General features: G+C 46.2%; 1 protein-coding gene and 1 long non-coding RNA gene across 5 annotated transcripts in view; one reads left to right on the forward strand and one right to left on the reverse strand.

Annotated features, from left to right (window-relative positions):
• Nucleotides 1-19,839, forward strand: part of LOC118229788 (multiple epidermal growth factor-like domains protein 8) — a 52,440-nt gene that overhangs the window by 10,811 nt on the left and 21,790 nt on the right. For all 4 annotated transcript variants that reach the window (XM_035422150.1, XM_035422160.1, XM_035422140.1 and 1 more), the window contains 18 exons: nt 2,880-3,080; nt 3,178-3,423; nt 3,693-3,811; nt 3,907-4,038; nt 5,866-5,979; nt 6,138-6,221; nt 6,326-6,574; nt 6,973-7,157; nt 7,946-8,159; nt 8,680-8,920; nt 10,400-10,532; nt 16,874-17,124; nt 17,220-17,330; nt 17,660-17,778; nt 18,358-18,595; nt 18,706-18,877; nt 18,964-19,127; nt 19,456-19,591. In XM_035422150.1, the coding sequence (XP_035278041.1) occupies nt 2,880-3,080; nt 3,178-3,423; nt 3,693-3,811; nt 3,907-4,038; nt 5,866-5,979; nt 6,138-6,221; nt 6,326-6,574; nt 6,973-7,157; nt 7,946-8,159; nt 8,680-8,920; nt 10,400-10,532; nt 16,874-17,124; nt 17,220-17,330; nt 17,660-17,778; nt 18,358-18,595; nt 18,706-18,877; nt 18,964-19,127; nt 19,456-19,591 (3,109 nt within the window). The remainder of the gene's footprint in view (nt 1-2,879; nt 3,081-3,177; nt 3,424-3,692; nt 3,812-3,906; nt 4,039-5,865; nt 5,980-6,137; nt 6,222-6,325; nt 6,575-6,972; nt 7,158-7,945; nt 8,160-8,679; nt 8,921-10,399; nt 10,533-16,873; nt 17,125-17,219; nt 17,331-17,659; nt 17,779-18,357; nt 18,596-18,705; nt 18,878-18,963; nt 19,128-19,455; nt 19,592-19,839) is intronic.
• Nucleotides 7,151-7,707, reverse strand: LOC118230181. Its single transcript, XR_004765807.1, has 3 exons — nt 7,564-7,707; nt 7,473-7,474; nt 7,151-7,289 (listed from the first exon to the last, which is right to left on the reverse strand). It is a non-coding gene; the product is annotated as an uncharacterized LOC118230181 (long non-coding RNA).

The following is a 19,839-nucleotide window of genomic DNA, read 5'->3' on the forward strand; positions in this document are numbered from 1 at the left end:
CAACTTTCTCAACCGGTTGAAAATAGGACGATGAATTTAAAACGCATATTTCTCCAAAAATACAGAACGGACATATTTAATACTTTGCTCATTGTGTTTCTTCAATGCCTCTTGTGCAAATAGCACATAAAACCGAGAAAGTGTGAAAATCACCATGGTACTCCTTTAACGAAATTAACCATCTTGGCATTTAGAAAGGATCATGTTTTTAGCATTTAAGAGACCGACAAGCTAGGCATTTAAGACCGTGGTTCTCAGAATCGGTTCTGGGGGCTCCTTGCGTCTATTGGCTTTTCTCCATTGGTTTTGATGATTTACAAGAAAAAAATTATAGCCTAATATAATAATAATTAGAAATTCAATGTAGGCTACATCATTTTTGTCTTCATGCACCAGGTGGATAACTTGCTGTACAAAGTGCGTTGTCATATTTACACGCCTGCAGATCAGCTATTAAAATACTTGGTAGATTTGTTAATCACCGCTGACAGTGTTGATTTTTATTCGATAGAAAGTGATTTGCGAACGATCGGTCAGCTAGCGTCACCCAGCAAGTGAACACCACAAACGGCGATGGAGTAGCTAGTAGCACTGCAGTTACTGGCTCATTAACTGACTGTGGCGAAAACCTACGACGATAACTTGCTCGGTTAACAGCAGATCTACCAGACAGTTATACGAAAATTAGCCTAGTCAAATCACCAGTAGCCTACACGTCTCTGATTGATTGACCATCAGTGTAGTCAATGTTATTCCCCTGTGGTTCATATTGCTAATGCGTGAGCTAACCACGGATAGCCTACCTAGCTCACTGGCAAGCTGATATGCTAGCTAAGCATATTCGTTTTGCTGAGAAACATAAATTGAAGATAACTGAACATAGCCTAATTGTATTTTTAATGTCATACATATAACGTGATTACATGACACAGTACAGTCACGGATGGAAATTAAACTCCGTAAACATCTGATAATATATTTTAAAACGTAACGGCAGACAGTCAACTAGCCTCGTTCAGGTCGATGGGCTTTTCCGCACCGGACTGTCAATCAAATTCTAAACATCACAAGACCGCTTAACTCTATGGTTTTGGCTCCAAATCGAGAAAATGGCCGCGCCCGCCATTGAGCTTCAAAATGTGTTTTAGAGACCCACGTAGAGTCAATGGGTGACGTCACAGTAGCTTTGTCCATATTTTTTACAGTCTCTGGTTAAAACGCTTATTGTGTGCGTGCGTGCGTGCGTGCGTGCGTGCATGTGTTTGTGTATCTGTCCGCAGCTAATCTCGCATACTACTGGGCCGATCAGCCTAATACTTGTTGTGCATGCTGACAGCAGGCCAAGGACCAGAATATTTTGAAAATCGGTCAAGTATTTTATTTGAATTCATTTACATCATTGTCCATTGAAATACATTGATCGCTAACTCCTCACTCCTCAACAACTGCTTCCGTTTGGAATGAAAGACCAGCGATGTAAAATGTCACTTTCACCCTTAAAATGCCAACAAAATAATCCGCCAACTAACGGGGTACGTTAATGTTTGAATCTGTGGTAATTATTTTGTTGCCATTTTCACATTGAAATTGATATTTTACATCGCTGGTCTTTTGGAATTGTTACCGTCCAGATAGTTCCTGTCCAGATTTGAAAGTGCCAGACTATAACATCTGCATTCACAGTTCAGTTGGGGAGAAGTATGTGAACCCATAGGTGGAGTTTCTAGTAACTGGTAGAACCTCTTTTAACTCCAATTACCTCCAGGCTTTGGCAATGGTTAGGAGGAATTTTAGGAATTCTAGCAGAAGAGATTTCTTCAGGTCATTTACTGTTAACCTGAGGCTGTTTTTGACCTGATTTGGCATTGCATGCTGCGCTCTTTCCAAGATCTTTGATCTTTGTGGATTGATGAACACCCAGGCCTTTATAAATGCCTTCGTAGCCTTTTCCAGCTTTATGAATCCCTACAATTCTTCTTCTGTGGTCCACTGTTTTTTTTTTTTTTAAAACAGTTTTTTTGTGGAATGGGCCAGTCAGTGTTCACTTGCTCACCCTGGCCCTCTTTGTGTTCAGTCGGTGGTGGGACACTGGGGGGCCCAGCAGGAGGACGGAGCGCCACCTGAATTTGAATTAATTTACATCATTGTCCATTGAAATACATATATCGCTAACTCCTCACTCCTCAACAACTGCTTCCGTTTGGAATGAAAGACCAGCGATGTAAAATGTCACTTTCACCCTTAAAATGCCAACAAAATAATCCGCCAACTAACGGGGTACGTTAATGTTTGAATCTGTGGTAATTATTTTGTTGCCATTTTCACATTGAAATTGATATTTTACATCGCTGGTCTTTTGGAATTGTTACCGTCCAGATAGTTCCTGTCCAGATTTGAAAGTGCCAGACTATAAAATCTGCATTCACAGTTCAGTTGGGGAGAAGTATGTGAACCCATAGGTGGAGTTTCTAGTAACTGGTAGAACCTCTTTTAACTCCAATTACCTCCAGGCTTTGGCAATGGTTAGGAGGAATTTTAGGAATTCTAGCAGAAGAGATTTCTTCAGGTCATTTACTGTTAACCTGAGGCTGTTTTTGACCTGATTTGGCATTGCATGCTGCGCTCTTTCCATGATCTTTGCTGGGTGCCTAGGGAGAGTAGCAACAGTACAGAACATCCTCTGTTTGTAGACAGCTTGTCTTATTGTGGATTGATGAACACCCAGGCCTTTATAAATGCCTTCGTAGCCTTTTCCAGCTTTATGAATCCCTACAATTCTTCTTCTGTGGTCCACTGTTTTTTTTTTTTTTTAAAACAGTTTTTTTGTGGAATGGGCCAGTCAGTGTTCACTTGCTCACCCTGGCCCTCTTTGTGTTCAGTCGGTGGTGGGACACTGGGGGGCCCAGCAGGAGAAGACCAGCCGTCTGCTGGCCCGGCCGGGCGGGGGCAGGCTCTTCCAGAACCTGACCCGGGGGAACCGCTACCTGGTGCAGGCGGAGGGCTACCTGAACAACTCCGAATCGGGGCACACCTGCGAGATGGCCCTCACCTGGAACAGGACGTCCATACTTGGGGGAAGCGTAGGTGTCCCGCCCCGACCGTGTGCCGAATTTCCTCCTCCGGGCCGGCCCTGACTGTTTTGTCCCTGCCCCCCTCCCCCACCCCCACCTTCTGCAGGAGATCTCCTTCCTGTTCCTGGAGCCCTACCGATCGGGGTCGTGCTCGGAGTACCGCTCCTGCCTGGCCTGCCTGTCGGACCAGTCCTGCGGCTGGTGCCCGCCCCAGAACCGCTGCCTGGCCCGCGGGAACCCCGCGCTGGAGCCCTGCCTGGAGGCCCACGGCACGGAGGAGCGCCACCTGCTGCTGGCCCCCCAGCACTGCACCCTGTGTGAGGACTACAGGGACTGTGCTGCCTGCGCTCAGGTACCGGCATGCGTCACGTTGGACCATCTCACCGCCCGTCCAACAAGGAAGTAAACATGGACAGACAGAGCCACACCCACCTGAGGTTGCCGTAGTAACCGGGGAGGCAGGTGTCCCATGTGAATGGTATTACATTGTGACTACATGGCAGCACCATTTTGAGTACATTTTGTGTTAGCTGGGTTAGCCGTCATTGCACTGGGTTTCTGCTTTATCAGCCGGTTATAGATTGCTGACAGTGTCTATCTGATGTGCTCTTGCCGCCGCAGGACCCGTATTGTCAGTGGCAGATTAGCTCCAGCAAGAAGGGGGATTACCAGTGCAGTCGTCGCGGGAGACCGGGGGTGTCCATCCGCAGCCCTGAGGGCTGTCCCAAAGTCTGCAACCAGTGAGTCGCCATTTTGGCTCCTGCCCTCCCTCATGCGGACGGACCAGCCCGGTTTCCCGTCCGTCACTGCGTCTGCTCTCTCTCTCTGTGCGCAGGAGGACGACGTGCTCGGAGTGTCTGTCCAACTCCAGCCAGTGCGCGTGGTGCGAGTCCGCCCAGGCCTGCTTCTACTTCGCCGCCTACCTCACCAAGTACCCTTACGGGGAGTGCCGGGACTGGTACGACAGGTAAACCCTCCGCTGACCCCTGGCCTTCTTCACGGCAGACACCTGGAGACACCAGGGCTTGTGACGTCAGCCAGGCTTTGTTTTGCTACCCGTTTCTCTCCTTCCTTCAGACCTGCCAACCTGCACGCATTTTGTGCACCGACCACGCAATTCTTGGTCAAAAAAAAAGTACGCAGCGGTACTTTATTATCCACCTAGGCGTAACGCTGCATTGCTGAGGTAAAATGGGAAGTGGGGCACAAAATGTGACCGTAATGTTAACATATAAAACGTTAAAACATGTTCGGTAACTTTTTACGAGATGATGCATTTCAAGGGGTATATCCTAATGAGATATATTTGTGTCTATAGTTAGCCGTAGTAGTAGCTCGCATACGATTTAGCCTCGTTACGAGACGTGATTAAATGATGGAGTAATTTAGCTGCAGTAACTCAAACGCTACGAAGACTCTCTGTTCAAACTTTGAATCGCGCACGCTCTGTTGGAGCAAAGTGACCATTGCAAAGGTGTTTGACTATAGACTACTAACGTAGCAAATAATTCCTATTATTGCAGCCAGTCACCCGACCAGCCTTGCAGTTAGAAAATAATCATAATGTCAGATGATGAGGATACTAACAAGGAGAGAGAGCATTGTACATATTTATTGATTTACTTCTGTTGCTGTCAATGCTGTTATTGTTATATATTGTTACATTTATCATTATGATTTTAATATTATAATTATTTTACATATTATATATGTATGCTTTGGCAATAATTATATTTGTATTTAATGCCAATAAAGCAACTTAAATTGAAAAATTGAAATTGGGAGCAGCAGGCCTACTAAAAAGAAGCGAGTCCATGCCCCCCTGAAGTTCCTCGCAAAATATCAGGAGCAATGGCCGTGCCTCCGCCCCTCAAAACTTCCGCACCATGCATTTTGCACGTTGTGCAATTATGATTTTGACATTAGCTACCAAGGAGCTTCAGGTAATAATTTAGCTAAACCTCTAGTTACAAAAGCCTACATTCCTAGATAATTTTTCAATTGAATACTTTTTTTTTCATTAGGCCTATATGATGTGTGCCTATATAAGCTGATTCAGTTATTTCATTATTAAATAAAAATGGAAATTATGAACAGAAACTTGGTTTTATTCATAATTGACTGTTTTACATCGCAACATAAGTTTCTGTAAATACTTGAAAATGAAAACATGTTACAATATACAAAATAAATTATTTCCATTTTTATTAAATAATTGAATGCAATTCACTTATGGTTATCAGGTTGTATTAACACACATATCATGTAATGAAATATTAATCATGAAAGAATTGTTTTAAGCAGGTGTACTCAAACTTTTGACTTGCAAGTATATCATAATATAGCCCAGTGCAGTGCAAGTGATATTTTAGAATCAGGTCAAATTATACAATTTTGCCTGATCACTTCAACAGTCAAAGCTAGAATTATGAAGAAAGGCTTGTGTGTGCGTGCAAAGTGAAGTGGTGCGTGCGAAAGCATGTGAACTAAGCGTTACACTGACTGTTGTGGTACTCAAAATATTTTCCTAAGGTTGGCAGGTCTGTTCCTTTGTCACCCTCTCTCTCTCTTTCTCTCTCTCCTGCTCTCTCTCTCTCCCTCCCTCTCCCTCCCTCTCTCACTCTCTTTCTCCCTCCCTCCCCCCTCTCCGTCTCTCCCTCCCTCCCTCTTTCTCTCTCCCCCTCACCCTCTCTCTCTCTCTCTCTCTCTCTCTATCTCTCTCTCTCCCCCCTCTCTCTCCCCCCTCTCTCCCTCTCTCACTCTTTCCCTCTTTCCCTCTCTCTCTCTCTCTCAGTGTTCACTCGGTGCCGCAGTGTAAGCAGTGTTCAGCGCTGTCCTCGTGCTCAGACTGCCTGCAGACCTTCCAGTGCGGCTGGTGCGGGGACTACAGCAACCCCACCATCGGCAGGTGCGCCCTGAGGCCTGCTCTCGCTGCCCCTCGCGCACACTGATGCAGTATGGTCCTCTCCGACGACACAGTCTGCCATCACCTAACGTCCTGTTACGCGTACTCTCTCCCCTCTTCTCCCCTCCTCTCCTGCGCCTCTCTTCCCCACCCGCTCCCAGGTGTCAGCGAGGGGACTGGGCGGGGCTCAGAGACTCCGCCTTCCCTAACTGCAGCATGGCCGTGGCAGAAGCGCGCGCCTCCAGGTTGGTCTGCCCGTGTCACATGACCTAATGCAGTGTCTGTGGAGCGGACGTTGAGCGCAGGGCGGAGCGGCTGACCCGGCTCAAGCCTGTCCTTCCCTCCCCAGCCCCGAGCCGCAGACCCTGTCCCCGCCGCGGGTGACGGAGATGGACATGGAGGTGGAGCACGTGGAGGGCGTGGTGGAGGGAGAGAAGGAGGCGGTGTGGTCCTACCCCTCCTGCCCGGACGTGGAGGAGTGCGTGCTGGGCCTCCACAGCTGCCACCCTTTCGCCTCCTGCGTGAACACGCCCACGTCGTACGAGTGCCACTGCGAGCGCGGCTACACCGGCGACGGCGTGCTGCACTGCAACCAGACGTGAGTTCACAGGCCCCGCCCCCGCCTCCTGTCGCCCCCCCGTGAGCACGTATGGATGGGGGCAGGTACATGCAGTCTAAACGCAGTCTAAAGGGCTGTACGCACTGCCGCTCCGTGTGCTGGGTTTTTTCCTGGCCCGAGAAGGCTCTTTGCTGCTCTTCATTGGGCTAGCGATGACGGTCACGCCTACATTGATCCCACATTGTTTGCATTGAACTACTACCTGTTTTTCCACTTTTTTTTTTTTTTGCTTTGGCACCTGCCAAAATTCACCTGTGCAGGAGAAACCCTGGTGTGTGAAGTCCCTCAGGCTGCCATTTTGTCTGTAGACCTTACGTTGTTTGTGAATCACGCCCCTGGCCTTGTTTCTATTTTAAACGAAAAGGTTTTTCTCGCAGGTGTTATAACGAGTGCCGCGAGGGCCAGTGCAGCGGCAGCCCCCGGTTCGAGTGCGAGTGCGCGCTGGGCTGGACCTCGGACCCCTCCACCATGGTGCTGAGCGGGGTGGAGTGCGACGTGGACTGCGGCTGCAACTTCCACAGCACCTGCGTCACGGCCCCGGGGCTGTGCGACCGCTGCCAAGGTGTGAGGGCCGATCCCGTTTCACCGCACCTCCTCCTTCCAAGCACAGTGATCAGGAACGGTTACTCCAGAGAGAGAAAGAGAGCTGCGCAGGGCAAGGAAGACCCTACACCAGTGGTCTCCAACCCTGGTCCTGGAGAGCTGCAGGGTCTGCTGGTTTTCATGGTGACTCTGCACTTTGTGAATTAATTAGAGCAGTTGATTACACAGTTAACTCAGCTCACCCTGGTGTCTTGGGTCTCAATTAGGTGCTGATTTTAAGGTGAAAACAAAAAACCAGTAGACCCTGTAGCTCTCCAGGACCAGGGTTGGAGACCACTGCGCTACCCCTCAGATAGCGCCGGAGAGGCGGTTCACACCTGTACACATTTCCCAGAATGCCCTCTGAGAGAGACAGGCCCCCATACACCCAGAGAGTACCCAGGGGGCCTGAAACCAGTGTGCGCCCCACACACAAACACACACACATATACAAACTCTCTCTCTCTCTCTCTCTTCGCTCTTTCTCATCGCTCTCTTTATTTCTCTCTGTCTCTTACTCTCTCACTCGCTCTTTCTCGCTCTCTATTTCTCTCTTTATTTCTGTCTGTTCTTTCAATCACATCAATTTTTTTCTGTTGCCCAGTGTGTAATTAGGGACTTGTGATTGACACATGTATTTGGAAAGAGCAGCTTCGTGTTGTTGAGCCATTTTTGTTCCTGTTTTGTACTCTTTCACTGTCTTTCTGTGAATGAGTTTGGACAGCGGTCTTCGTTACCCCCACCCCTTGTTCCCCCCCCCCCCCCCAGACTGGACGACGGGGCCGCACTGCGAGCAGTGTCGGCCGGGTAGTTTCGGCACGGCGGTGGCGGGGGGCGGGGGCTGCCTGCCCTGCCAGTGCAACGGGCACGGCGACCCCCTGAAGGGGTACTGCCACAACCAGACCGGCCTCTGCTACTGCACACACCACACACAGGGCCCGCACTGCGACACCTGCCTCCCCGGGTACTACGGCGACCCCAGGTGGGTGTGGCTTTGTTTGTTCATTTTTACTTCTTTGTAGGAGGGGTGGTGAGATGGTCCAACGTGACCCAGGAGTAGCTGGCTAAAATGGCGTTGTTTAACACTGCTCTGATTGGGATATTTTGGAGTATCGTTATCTAATGAAGATCACAAACTTGAGTTATGAATTGGTTACTTTCCTAAACTTGTTTTATAAAACCATGGTTTGTAGCGAGGGTTCTCAAGCCAGGCCGGGTTCCACACAACAAAAGAAATCTGCTATTTTTATTCTTTGCAGATGAGTATATGAAAGCTTAAAGTGTGATGTGTGTAATTTTCTGCTCTCTAAGGCTGTGCTCCTGAAAGTCAAATGTTCCCCCGATGACCCTCCCGCTCTCTGCTGCACCCTATTGGCTGAGCTCCTGAAAGTCAAACGTTCCCCTCGATGACCCTCCCGCTCTCTGCTGCACCCTATTGGCTGAGCTCCTGAAAGTTAAACGTTCTCCCCGCTCACTGCTGCGCCCTGTCCCACCTTCCTCAGGAACAACGGCACCTGCTTCCGGCAGTGCCAGGGGCGCTCGGTCCTCCTGTCCTCGCCCGGGTCCGCGCCCCTGCCCCTCTCCTCTTCGCTGGGGTGGCGGGGGGGCGCGGGGGGGCAGGGCGGCCTGTCCCACTGCCTGTGGGTCCTGTCCGTGTCCGAAGAGCTGCAGACCTGTTCCCCCGAGCAGCTGTGCCCGCCCGTGGCTCTGACCCTGCACCCGGACTCCTACACCGAGTGCACTGTGAGTACTGCCGCTTCTCACTCCGCCCCCTTTGCCATGTCAGCGGGACACGCCCCCGCCCCCGTCGCCATGTCAGCGGGACACGCCCCTGCCCCCGTCGCCATGTCAGCGGGACCCGCCCCTGCCCCCGTCGCCATGTCAGCGGGACCCGCCCCCGTCGCCATGTCAGCGGGACACGCCCTTGCCCCCGTCGCCATGTCAGCGGGACACGCCCTTGCCCCCGTCGCCATCAAACCCTACATGCCAGCCAGATCCCTCCGTTCTGCTACCTCAGGACGCCTAGCACCTCCCCCTCTTCGCACCTGCACTTCCAGAACACGTCTCCTCTCTGTTCTGGCCCCACGATGGTGGAATGACCTCCCTGTGGAGGTCAGAACAGCTGAGACTGTGACCCATTTCAAACGACGACTGAAGACACACCTCTTCAGGCTGCACCTCTCCCCATCCCTCCCTTCCCCCCTGTAAATGACTAAACTTAGGGTTGTAACTAGGCAGCTGTTTCATAGGTGACTTAGGCACATCAACTGTCTTAACGACTACTTGTATTTTTATTTATTTATATTTTTCCATAGATTGCGTTGTTGCCGTTCTCGTTGTTAGTGTTAATCAGTTTAACCATCAGGGTCCAAGTTGAACTATGCGGTTGTTCCCTGTACTTGGACCGGTACTTCTCTCTAGGGGTTTCGTCATACTTGTTCCTGGTTATGGTTATACACTTTGTTGTACGTCGCTCTGGATAAGAGCGTCTGCCAAATGCCTGTAATGTAATGTAATGTAATGTCAGCAGTACCCGCCCCCGCCCTCGTTGCCATGTCTGTTTGTTCCCTGGAAGCATTTCATCTGGCCTCTGAAGTTCGGATTTACTACCACGTATAATTAAAGAAAAACAGATGACAAAAAAGGCTATGCACCACGTGGCTGCGCTCACCGATAATTATCGATAATTATCATTGCGCCTCATCGCCCAGCCCAAGCATTCTTCCGAGGAACCTGGCGCCCAAGTTTTGCTTGTTTTTGATTTCGCAATAAACTCAGAAACATTTCAGAGCCTGGTAGCATACCCAGCGTCTCTTTGTTTTAGCTGACAACCGTAAACAGGCTTAACCTGCATCACAAAGATGGTTACTTCAAAAGGTTTCTGCAAAAATGAGCCTGTAGCAGTAAAGCATGGCCTGGTTAGCCATGCAGCATTCCCCCGATTTAAACACAATCAGGTTCATGATACGGAAAACCCGGGGTTAAAGCTTCAGTTCAGGTCACTAACCCCATAATCTCATCTTCTAGTAAACCCCTTAGGCTAGGTAAGATGACTGTCTCGCCCAAGGCTGTAGTTGCTTATTTAAGTGCAGGGTAGCATCAGGAACAGGCTCTCCAGGTACCACGCTTGAGACAGCACTGTCTCCCACTGTGCATGGTGCTTGGTAGCTGTGGCCTCTTTTCCTGTCCATTTCCGGTTACGTTTATACCCCTCTCTCGCAGAGCTCCTACGTCTACGTGTTCGACGGCCTGCCTCGTTTCCTTGGCAACGGCGTCGTGCACTCAGACCACAACCTGATTGGCGCGTTCTGTGGGACCACTCGGACCCAGCCAGTTACCGTGGAAGCCACATCAGGTACCTTCATCGCCACGATTTTAATGTACTTTGTACTTAAAGTGCTTAAAAGTGCAAAAACATGTTTCCTTTTTATTTACATTTTCTGATGTACCAATCCTCTTCTGATAACCTGTTCTAGCTAGCAACAGTGACCGTGGGAGGGTGTGGGCATTTTTTGTTATGTTTTATCTTCTGCCTGCTTTTTATTTATTTCTTAGAGGATGTGTCAGTACAGATGAACATAAAAGAAAGCGGAAAATACTAGTCAACCTACTAGAGATATTTGAAAAATTTGGCACGATTATCTATTTTGTTGATACACTCATTGACATTAATACTAGTTTTTTTTTAATTTTTATTCAACTTCAGCATCAAAATACAGCATATATAAAATAATATGAGAATAATAAGGAATAATGAACAGACAAATATACAACACCAGGGGTTACAAAGTTTGACATAAACAAATATAAAATGAGAATTATGCAGTAAAATTATATAAAAAAATAAAAGGTGTACATATATTAAAATTATATTAGTATGTTAAATTTGGAGCACAATTTTAAAGTTTTCACAGCTTTACTATTGCATGAGGTAGACAATGTTCTAATGTAGGACTCTGCTTCCTTTTTAAAGGTACAAAAATAGGGCTTAATTTTTAACACCTTACATTTATGGATATAAAACTTGGCCAGCAATATGATGAGATTACACAGAAAAAATGCATTTTCTAATTCTTTCCTATAATTTGTGAAACCAAATAATACATCCTTCAAGCAAAGTACAAAAGCATCATAGATATAGTCCAATATAAAACGACAGATGCCTTGCCACTGACTCCGAGTGTGTTCACAAGTCCAAAATAAATGGAAGACAGTCTCTGGGTGCATGTTACAAAAAGTACAAGCTACATCAATATCCTTCTTGAATCTTACTAAAAATGACTTGACAGGATAACAGCGATGAATGATCCTAAAAGAAATTTCTTTAACTTTGTTAACCAGTAGATATCTGTTAGGAAGAGACCATATTTTTTTCCCCAACATAAGTTCTGAACAAGCTTATTCCAGAATGCAATTACATAACGGGCAGAGATACAATCAGTTTGGAATAAGGTGCTGATTTTTTTGTTTTTTTTACAGGAAGCTGGTAGAAAACATAATTTTCCTATAGGTGTGTTCAGTGTTTCCTGTGGAATTGATCTCTTGGTGTGGTGGTGGGTGTCTGAAAGGGGAAGGGGGGTGTAGCAAAGGCAAAAAAGTTTAAGACTGTGAAAACATAACCTCTTGAGACTTCTTAAAGGTTTTTTAAAAAAAAATATCTAAATCTATCTTATAGCTCTGACAAGCTCTTGATACAAGGAATAACAGTTTGCAAGAGCTAAAAGGTAGTTTTAGATGTACTTTAAAACCATAAAAGTTTTGTTAACCTTTGTATTGTTTGTAAATATTGAAGCAAAATAGGCCTGTATTTTGAGTTATGTTGGCGTGAGAACAATTAAAAGAGCACATTGTCCATCTAGAAGTTCTATCTTCAAGAATAGAGCACTATTTGATACTCAAGAAAAGTTACATATTGCACTTTAAAAGGGGCACTTCTGCTAAATTAACTCAATTACCATGACAAAATAGTACTTAGAATGTTTTATCTGTTTATTTAACAATATAATTTGAGCTGGGTCCACATTCAAAGCCCTCTCTCTCTGTTTCTCTCACACTCAATGACAGAGTTTACATGCATTGTCCATGCAAAACAAAAGGAAAGTGAGAAAAATGGCTTTAAAGATTCTGTTCTGTTACATTCTAATTCTACTGAGAAGCATGATACAAATTTTCCTAACTAACTTAGATGCTTGATTAATGTCTTTTTTATTAGCTAGTTTTATCTGTATTCATTTCTGGACACTGCAGCAGCTTGTGAGACTGCTCCTCTCGTTATAATCATAATCGTCATTCGAATGCAGCCCTCTTTGTCAGCTTTAGCAACTGTAGCCTAACTCTCAGTTTTGCTAGCTCACTACATTCACAAAACCTTAAAAATAAACACTTTCCCTGTCGTTTTCATGGGAAAAAATCACCATGTTGTAGTATGGAAATGGAAGTAGTTGAATCACTCAAACATTTTAAATGCCCTAAAATATATATATATATATTTTTATTTTATTTTATTTGCGCTGTTTTGGCGATTTGCCAACAATTTGCGGCCGTGACATCTGACGGGCTTCTCCGGGTCACCATTTTAATCTGATGTGTTGTACCATTATAACAGTAGCTCTCATTATAATGGTAGGCACGTAGCCTACGTAGCTCAACTGGAACCGGTTCCGCTTCAGCTCAAACAAACACTGTTTATTTTTCAGATTACGTTACATATTTATCATATTTATTTTTTACTTGTCCGATCAGACAACTGCATGAGGTATTCCACTTGCCCGAACAGAGTTAGGATCCGCCAGTTGTCATTACCGAATGATAGTTAACGCCAGTGCTTCAGGTGGGCAGTAGCTGTCGGGACTTGTATATGAGTACCGACTCTTCTTTTGATTACCAACATTAATTTATTTTAAACAGTATGTATTTTGAGGAGTAGGTACCGGCACTTATTTGTTCCAATTAAAACACTGGTTAACACTATGGTATTTTTGTAATATTTGAAGCGTCGCTACCTAGCTTTTCCTTGTCTTGGCTGAAGAAAAGAAGTGACGCTTTGACAGACCGTGCGACATTCCCGCGCTGCAAGTCTTCCGACCGCCTCAGAAAGGAGCAAGCACGGAGCGCGCGGCCTAGGCTCTTTTTGAAAACTCTTTGTGGACGCGACAGTATGGATTTGAAAGCGCATTTAGGCAGAAATATTTAGAAAGTTTAACATTTTTAATTTATGAATTTAACATATAGACTATATACAGTATATATATATATATATATATTTATTTATTTATTTATTTTTTTTATGGTGTGGCGGCAACGTTGGGTGTGTCAACTTGATCAAGCGAAGGTGTCACGTCCGAAGGTAGAAAGGCATAACCCTTATACAGCATGACAACACCAGATGGAATGGCATCAAAAACAATAGCAAATTGTTTAGGGCTTACAGGGATCTTATAATGACAGAGAAATTCTTGGTAACCAAAAAGCTTTCCTTATTAAATGGTAAATGGACTGCATTTATATAGCACTTTTATCCAAAGCGCTTTACAATTGATGCCTCATGTGCCAGAGCAGTTGGGGGTTAGGTGTCTTGCTCAAGGACACTTCGACACGCCCAGGGCGGGGTTTTGAACCGGCAACCCTCCGACTGCCAGACAATCGGTCTTACCTCCTGAGCTATGTCGCCCCATTAAAAAGTTGACTCACCAGTACAATACCATTCCTGAACCAATTGTCAAAAAATAAAGATTTCTTTTTGTAACACACATCCCTGTTGTTCCATATAAAATATCTATTTGGAGAAAAATTGTGCTTATAAATAAGAGACCAGGCCAAAAGTGTTTGCTTATGGAAATTTGAGAGAGAGACAGGAATTCGGTCAATATTATAATTTATTTATTTATTATTTATTTATTATCCTTTATTTAACCAGGAAGGTCCCATTGAGATACAATATCTCTTCTGCCAGGGAGTCCTGGTCAAGATGGCAGCAGGAAAATAAAAGTTTCATATTAAAACATACCAAAGAAAATAAAAAAATAAAAAATATTATAATTACAAAGTAGAACAAACTTCAGACCACCCAAATTAGAAAACATACGATGAGAAATAAAATTCCGAACAGAAGTAGGGTCTTTTAAATAGTGTCTAATCCAATTAACCTTGAATGTGTTGTTTAGTATACTGAAATCAAGAAAATTGAGGCCACCATTATTATAGTTATTCATTAGGATAGACCTTTTAATATAATGAGTTTTGTTCTTCCAAATAAAGTTATTAAGCAACTGGTCAATCTCTTTGCTAATCTTTTTTATCAACATCTAAGGAAATAGCAGCGTAGGTAAGCCGGGATAAACCTTCTGCCTTAGAGAGTAACGTTCTACCCTTTAAAGATAAGTCTCTTTGAAGCCACTGATTCATTTTTCCTGGTTCTCTCTACAATCGGGATAAAGTTCAAATCACATCTATCTTTCTGGTTGTTTGTTATGACTATTCCCAGGTAGGTGACTCTCTCCTTAATTGGAATATTACAGATGGAGGGCAACTCTTGATTGCCGTCAATTCACACTTGAAGTGAAGACCCGAGGCATTAGAAAACACCCGAATTATGTCAAGAGCAGGAGGAATTTGAGAGGAGTCCTTTAAGAAAAGGGTAGTGTCATCAGCCAGTTGGCTGATAATAATTTCCCTATCTATAATTGACATACCTTTCAGGCCACTAGCTTTGATATGATTAGTTAATAACTGGGTGGATAGCAAAAATAAATAAGGACTGATAGGGCAGCCCTGACGTATGCCACGTTTTAACTCAAGTCTGCAGGATGTGCCATTTTTTAATTTAACTGAGCTATTTCCATTAGTGTATAATGTTTTAATTGTTCTGCAAAAAAAGTTGCCAAAACCAAATTTGTTAAGTCTTTTAAAGATAAATTCATGTTCAATTGAATCGAAGGCTTTGTAGAAGTCCAGGAAAAGGATGAAACTTTCATTATTGACTAACTCTGGGTAATCTAATATATCAAGTACAAGCCGAATATTGTTGGAAATATGCCTATTCCTCATAAATCCAGACTGTGTTTCATCTATGATACCATCCAAAACAGTTTTTATGCGCTTAGCAAAGATGATAGCTAAAATTTTGTAATCATTATTTAGGAGGCTAATCGGGCGCAAATTATCAATAAGTAATAAATCTTTCTTACGTTTAGGAATAAGGGTTATTAGGCCCTGTGTTAAAGTGGGAGAACACCTGTGGCAATACTTTCACAAAATACTTCTAATAAAAAGGGAGCCAGTTCTTCGGAGAAGGATTTATAGAACTCTGACATGAGTCCATCCACTCCAGGAGATTTATTGTTCTTTAAATTATTAATTGAGTCTACTATTTCCTTAAGAGAGATTGGACGATCACAGAATTCTTGGTCAGCAGTGTTGATTGGGTTAATATCAACTAAAGGATCCAAAAATGAAACTGTATTATCATCGCAATATTGAGAGCTGTATAGGTTTTTATAAAAGTTGGAACAGAAGTTTGCAATCTGGTTTGCATCATCACATACTATGTTCTCTATTCTAAGTTGATGAATGGTATTATTTTTGGACTGGGATTTTTCTAACCTAAAGAAATACGCCGAGTTCTGTTCACCTTCTTCCATCCATCGCCTCCTGGACCTTACAAAAGCTCCTTTAGCTTTAGATTGATAGAGCTTATCTAGTTTGTTTTGATATTCAAACAGTGTTTCTTTTTCTTCAGAGGACAACTTATCAGGATATTTAGAGGATGAGGCAGTTATCGTGGAAATCACCTTTTCTTCCTCACATCGTTTATCCTTAGCAAGATTACTACAATATTTCCTAACAAATTTGCCAACTTCAAATTTTAGAAGTTCCCATTTACTGCCATATACTTTTTCAGCCTGAGCCTCGTTCCAGAAGACTTGTATTAGTTCTTTAACCCTGAGTTTAACTGCTTCATGACACAAAACGGAACTATTAAGTTTCCAGTATGAATTCTGTGGACAATTAGAAGTAGAAGGAAGTAAAGAAATGTGAATTTGGATGGCCAGCCAATAGAGAATTCTTTTTTCCAAGGATAATACTCCATTTCTTCCCTCAGACTTGTGATTTGAACAGTGTTATTCTGGACCAAAGTCTTCAGCTCGTCTGATCTGGCATTGATCAACTCTGACAGAGTAGCGACAATATCAGTGTTAGCCATTTCAGTTTTCCCTTTCTTGACAGGAGGTTTCTCTGGAGTGACGGGCAGAGAAGGAAAGTCTTCTTCATTCATCACAGAAAATCTTGGGGTATCGTCACAGGTGGAATAGTCGTGGCAGTTATCAATTAGTGCATTAGAAGCACCGACGACAAACTCCATCTCCATTTTCTTCGCCGCATTTCTTCTTTTCCCACTGGAACTCGACATAACTTTCTAAAGTTTCTTTAAAAGTTCAGAAAAACAACTAATTAACGGAGACAACTCAATACTGTATTTGAAATATATTGTGGGCCGTACAAAAGCCGCTCCTACATGTAAATGTCTCGAAATCAAGACTGTTCACAGCGCCATCTCACATGGATCGCCAACATTAATACTAGTGTCCAATGTTCTGCTGCAGTTGTGATGTCACAAACCCACGTGACAGAAGCTCGGCATGGCCCTGTTCGGCCATGTCTGTCTCCATTAACCCCTTCCTGTCTGTTCCTCTGCAGGGGTGATATCGGTGTACTTCGAGGCCAACGTCTCCTCTGGAATGCCCCAGGGCTTCAATGCCTCTTTCTGGGTGCGTCGCTGCCAGGAGGGGGCAGAAGAGGACGAGGATGGGGCGTCCCCTTGCCAGGGCAGGGCACAGTGCCAGGGGGGGCTCTGCCAGTGTCCCCAGGGCTTCGGAGGGCCAAACTGCGACAGAGTGCTGTGTCCGGGGGAGTGTGGGGCCCCACAGGGCCGAGGCACGTGTGACATGGTGAGGGGGCACAGAGTGTGTGTGTGTGTGTGTGTGTGTGTGTGTGTGTATTGACAATACTGTGCGCTGACTGTGTGTGTGTGTGTGTGTTTCAGGCTCTTGGTGTGTGTGGGTGCTCGGATGGCTGGGCTGGCTCAGACTGCTCGTCTGCTGTGGACTCCAGCAGCCTGGTGTGGGAAACTCTGCTGGACACCCAGCTCACCATGGTAAGAACTCACAGAACCCAAACAGCACACACACACACGCACACACACACACACACACACCGAGCTCACCATGATAAGAACACACAGAACCCAAACAGCGCACACACACCTAGCGCACCACAGAATGCAAACAGCGCGCACACACCCAGCTCACCATGGTGAGAACACACAGAACCCAAACAGCACACACATACCCGCTCATCATAGTAAGAAAACCCGAAAACAAACACAAGTGACACCCACACCACCGCTAACTGTAATAAGAAGGAAAGAGACTGGACTCGGGTGTCGGTCGGTGTACATGTTCTCCCTCCCTGCTCTCTCCTCAGAACCAGGCTCACAGGTTCCTCCACAGGATGGGGCACTCTCTGGTTTCGGGCCCCCTGGATACTCTCTGGATGTATGGGGGCCTGTCTCTCTCCGAGGGCATTCTGGGAAATGTGTACAGGTGTGAACCGCTTCTCCAGCACTATCTGAAGGATGTAGGGCCTTCGTTACCCTGTGCAGAGCTCTTCCTCGCTCTGAAATAACTTCCTGATTACAATTTGCATAAGCGAGTCGGCTAAGAAAGACACTCTAGTAATGTACTTAATAAAACGGGTTGTTTCGGACCTGGATGCTGAGACTGCATTCTGAAGTGATTGTAAACCAGATACTGTAACAGGTATTCAAATAGCCTGTTTGCAAACAGCGTCTCTCCACGTACAAACCATTACTTGTATATAATATTACAAAATAAATAAATATTATGCCTTCAATTAATTGTTTCTGTATGTTGTAGCCATTTTATAAAAGCAATACGGCACTTGAGGCTGTGCTGTATTGTGAATTCACCAACAGGGCTTTGACGGCACTTCTCTTGGCGTTGTGCCTAACAACAGCCCTGCAGCGGTGACCGTATCCGCGATACGGCGCGGCCCCTCGTGCCGCAGCGCTCAAGGGCGCAGCGGTGATTGTGGGTACGGCACGAGGCCGTGAGCCTAAGCCCGGAGGCGTGATCGCGGTTTTGGCTTGTCCCCGGCGTCAGGTACTCCGTGTCGGAGAAACGCTGGACTCAGATGCTGACCAGCTCGGTGGATGAAGGCTCCGCCCCCAGCCCCCGCTACCATCACGCCTCCGCGCTCCTGGCCAATCACGACCCACATTCGGGATCCCAGGGAGCCTCCCACAACATCATGCTTGTGGTGGGCGGGGTCACCCAGAAGGGCGTCGCCATGGACACCTGGAGCCTCAATCTGAGCAGCCTGGTGTGGAAAGAGTACAACGTAAGAGAGGGCCTGTGGCCTAAATGGAAGCAGTTTGTGCATCTTATGAATTCCTCCGTCTGCAGTTATCAGAAGGGAAAAAACTTAACTTTTTAACATCCTTTCCATAGAGCTCAGTGCTGCCCCCGGTGGCGGGACACACCCTCACCGTGCGCCGTGGCGCCTCTGTGCTCCTGATCGGAGGCTACTCGCCAGAGAACGGCTTCAACCACCACCTTCTGGAGTTCAGCCTGGAGACCGGCAACTGGACCGTGGCCCCACACACTGGGACGCCCCCTACAGGTGAGCGGCGCGCACCGCACCTGCACGCCAGGCCGCGGCGTTGCCGTGCGACAGGGGTGATTGACGGGGTCTCCCGTGTACCGCAGGCCTGTACGGGCACTCGGCGGTGTACCACGAGCAGACGGACGCGGTGTACGTGTTCGGAGGCTACCGTTTCCACGTGGAGACCGTGGAGCCATCGGGGGAGCTCTACGGTCTGTACTACCCCAACCTGACCTGGTCCCTGCTGGTCCCCTCCCAGGGCAATAAGGTACAGCCTCAGAGACGCAGGCTACACTGCTAATGGCCCTGATGGCATTAACCCTCTCAATAACAGTTAGCTACACACACAGACGCAGGCTACACTGCTAATGGCCCTTATGGCATTAACCCTCTCAATAATAGTTAGCTACACACACACACAGACACAGGCTACACTGCTAATGAGTGCCTATGGCATTAGCCCTCAATAACAGGACATACCTCTGTTTCTTTACCCTCCCCTCTCCCTGCACTTCTCTCTCTTTCTCTACCCCTCCATCCCTTCCTCTCTCTCTCTCCCTTCATCCCTGTCTTTCTTTCTCTCCCCCACCCCCCAGCCACTGTCTCGTTTCTTCCATGCGGCTGCCTTGCTGAGGGACACCATGGTGATCGTGGGGGGCAGGACTGGGGAGGAGGACTACAGCAACACGGTGTCTCTGTATCAGATCAACTGCAACACCTGGATACAGCCAGGTGAGCATTTCTCCTGCAGCGCCTGATAGAGCAGCGGGCCGACATCGTTCTTTAACCCTTTGGCACGTTACGGTCACACCGGTGTTACAGAGCTGGAGTGGTCTCTGAACCGTACGGTCACACCGGTGTTACAGTGCTGGAGTGGTCTCTAAAGCGTACGGTCACACCGGTGTTACAGCGCTGGAGTGGTCTCTGAACCGTACGGTCACACCGGTGTTAGTGCTGGACTGGTCTCTGAACCGTACGGT

The sequence above is a fragment of the Anguilla anguilla genome, chromosome 1, assembly GCF_013347855.1.
Source record: "Anguilla anguilla isolate fAngAng1 chromosome 1, fAngAng1.pri, whole genome shotgun sequence".
Taxonomy (NCBI): Eukaryota; Metazoa; Chordata; class Actinopteri; order Anguilliformes; family Anguillidae; genus Anguilla; species Anguilla anguilla.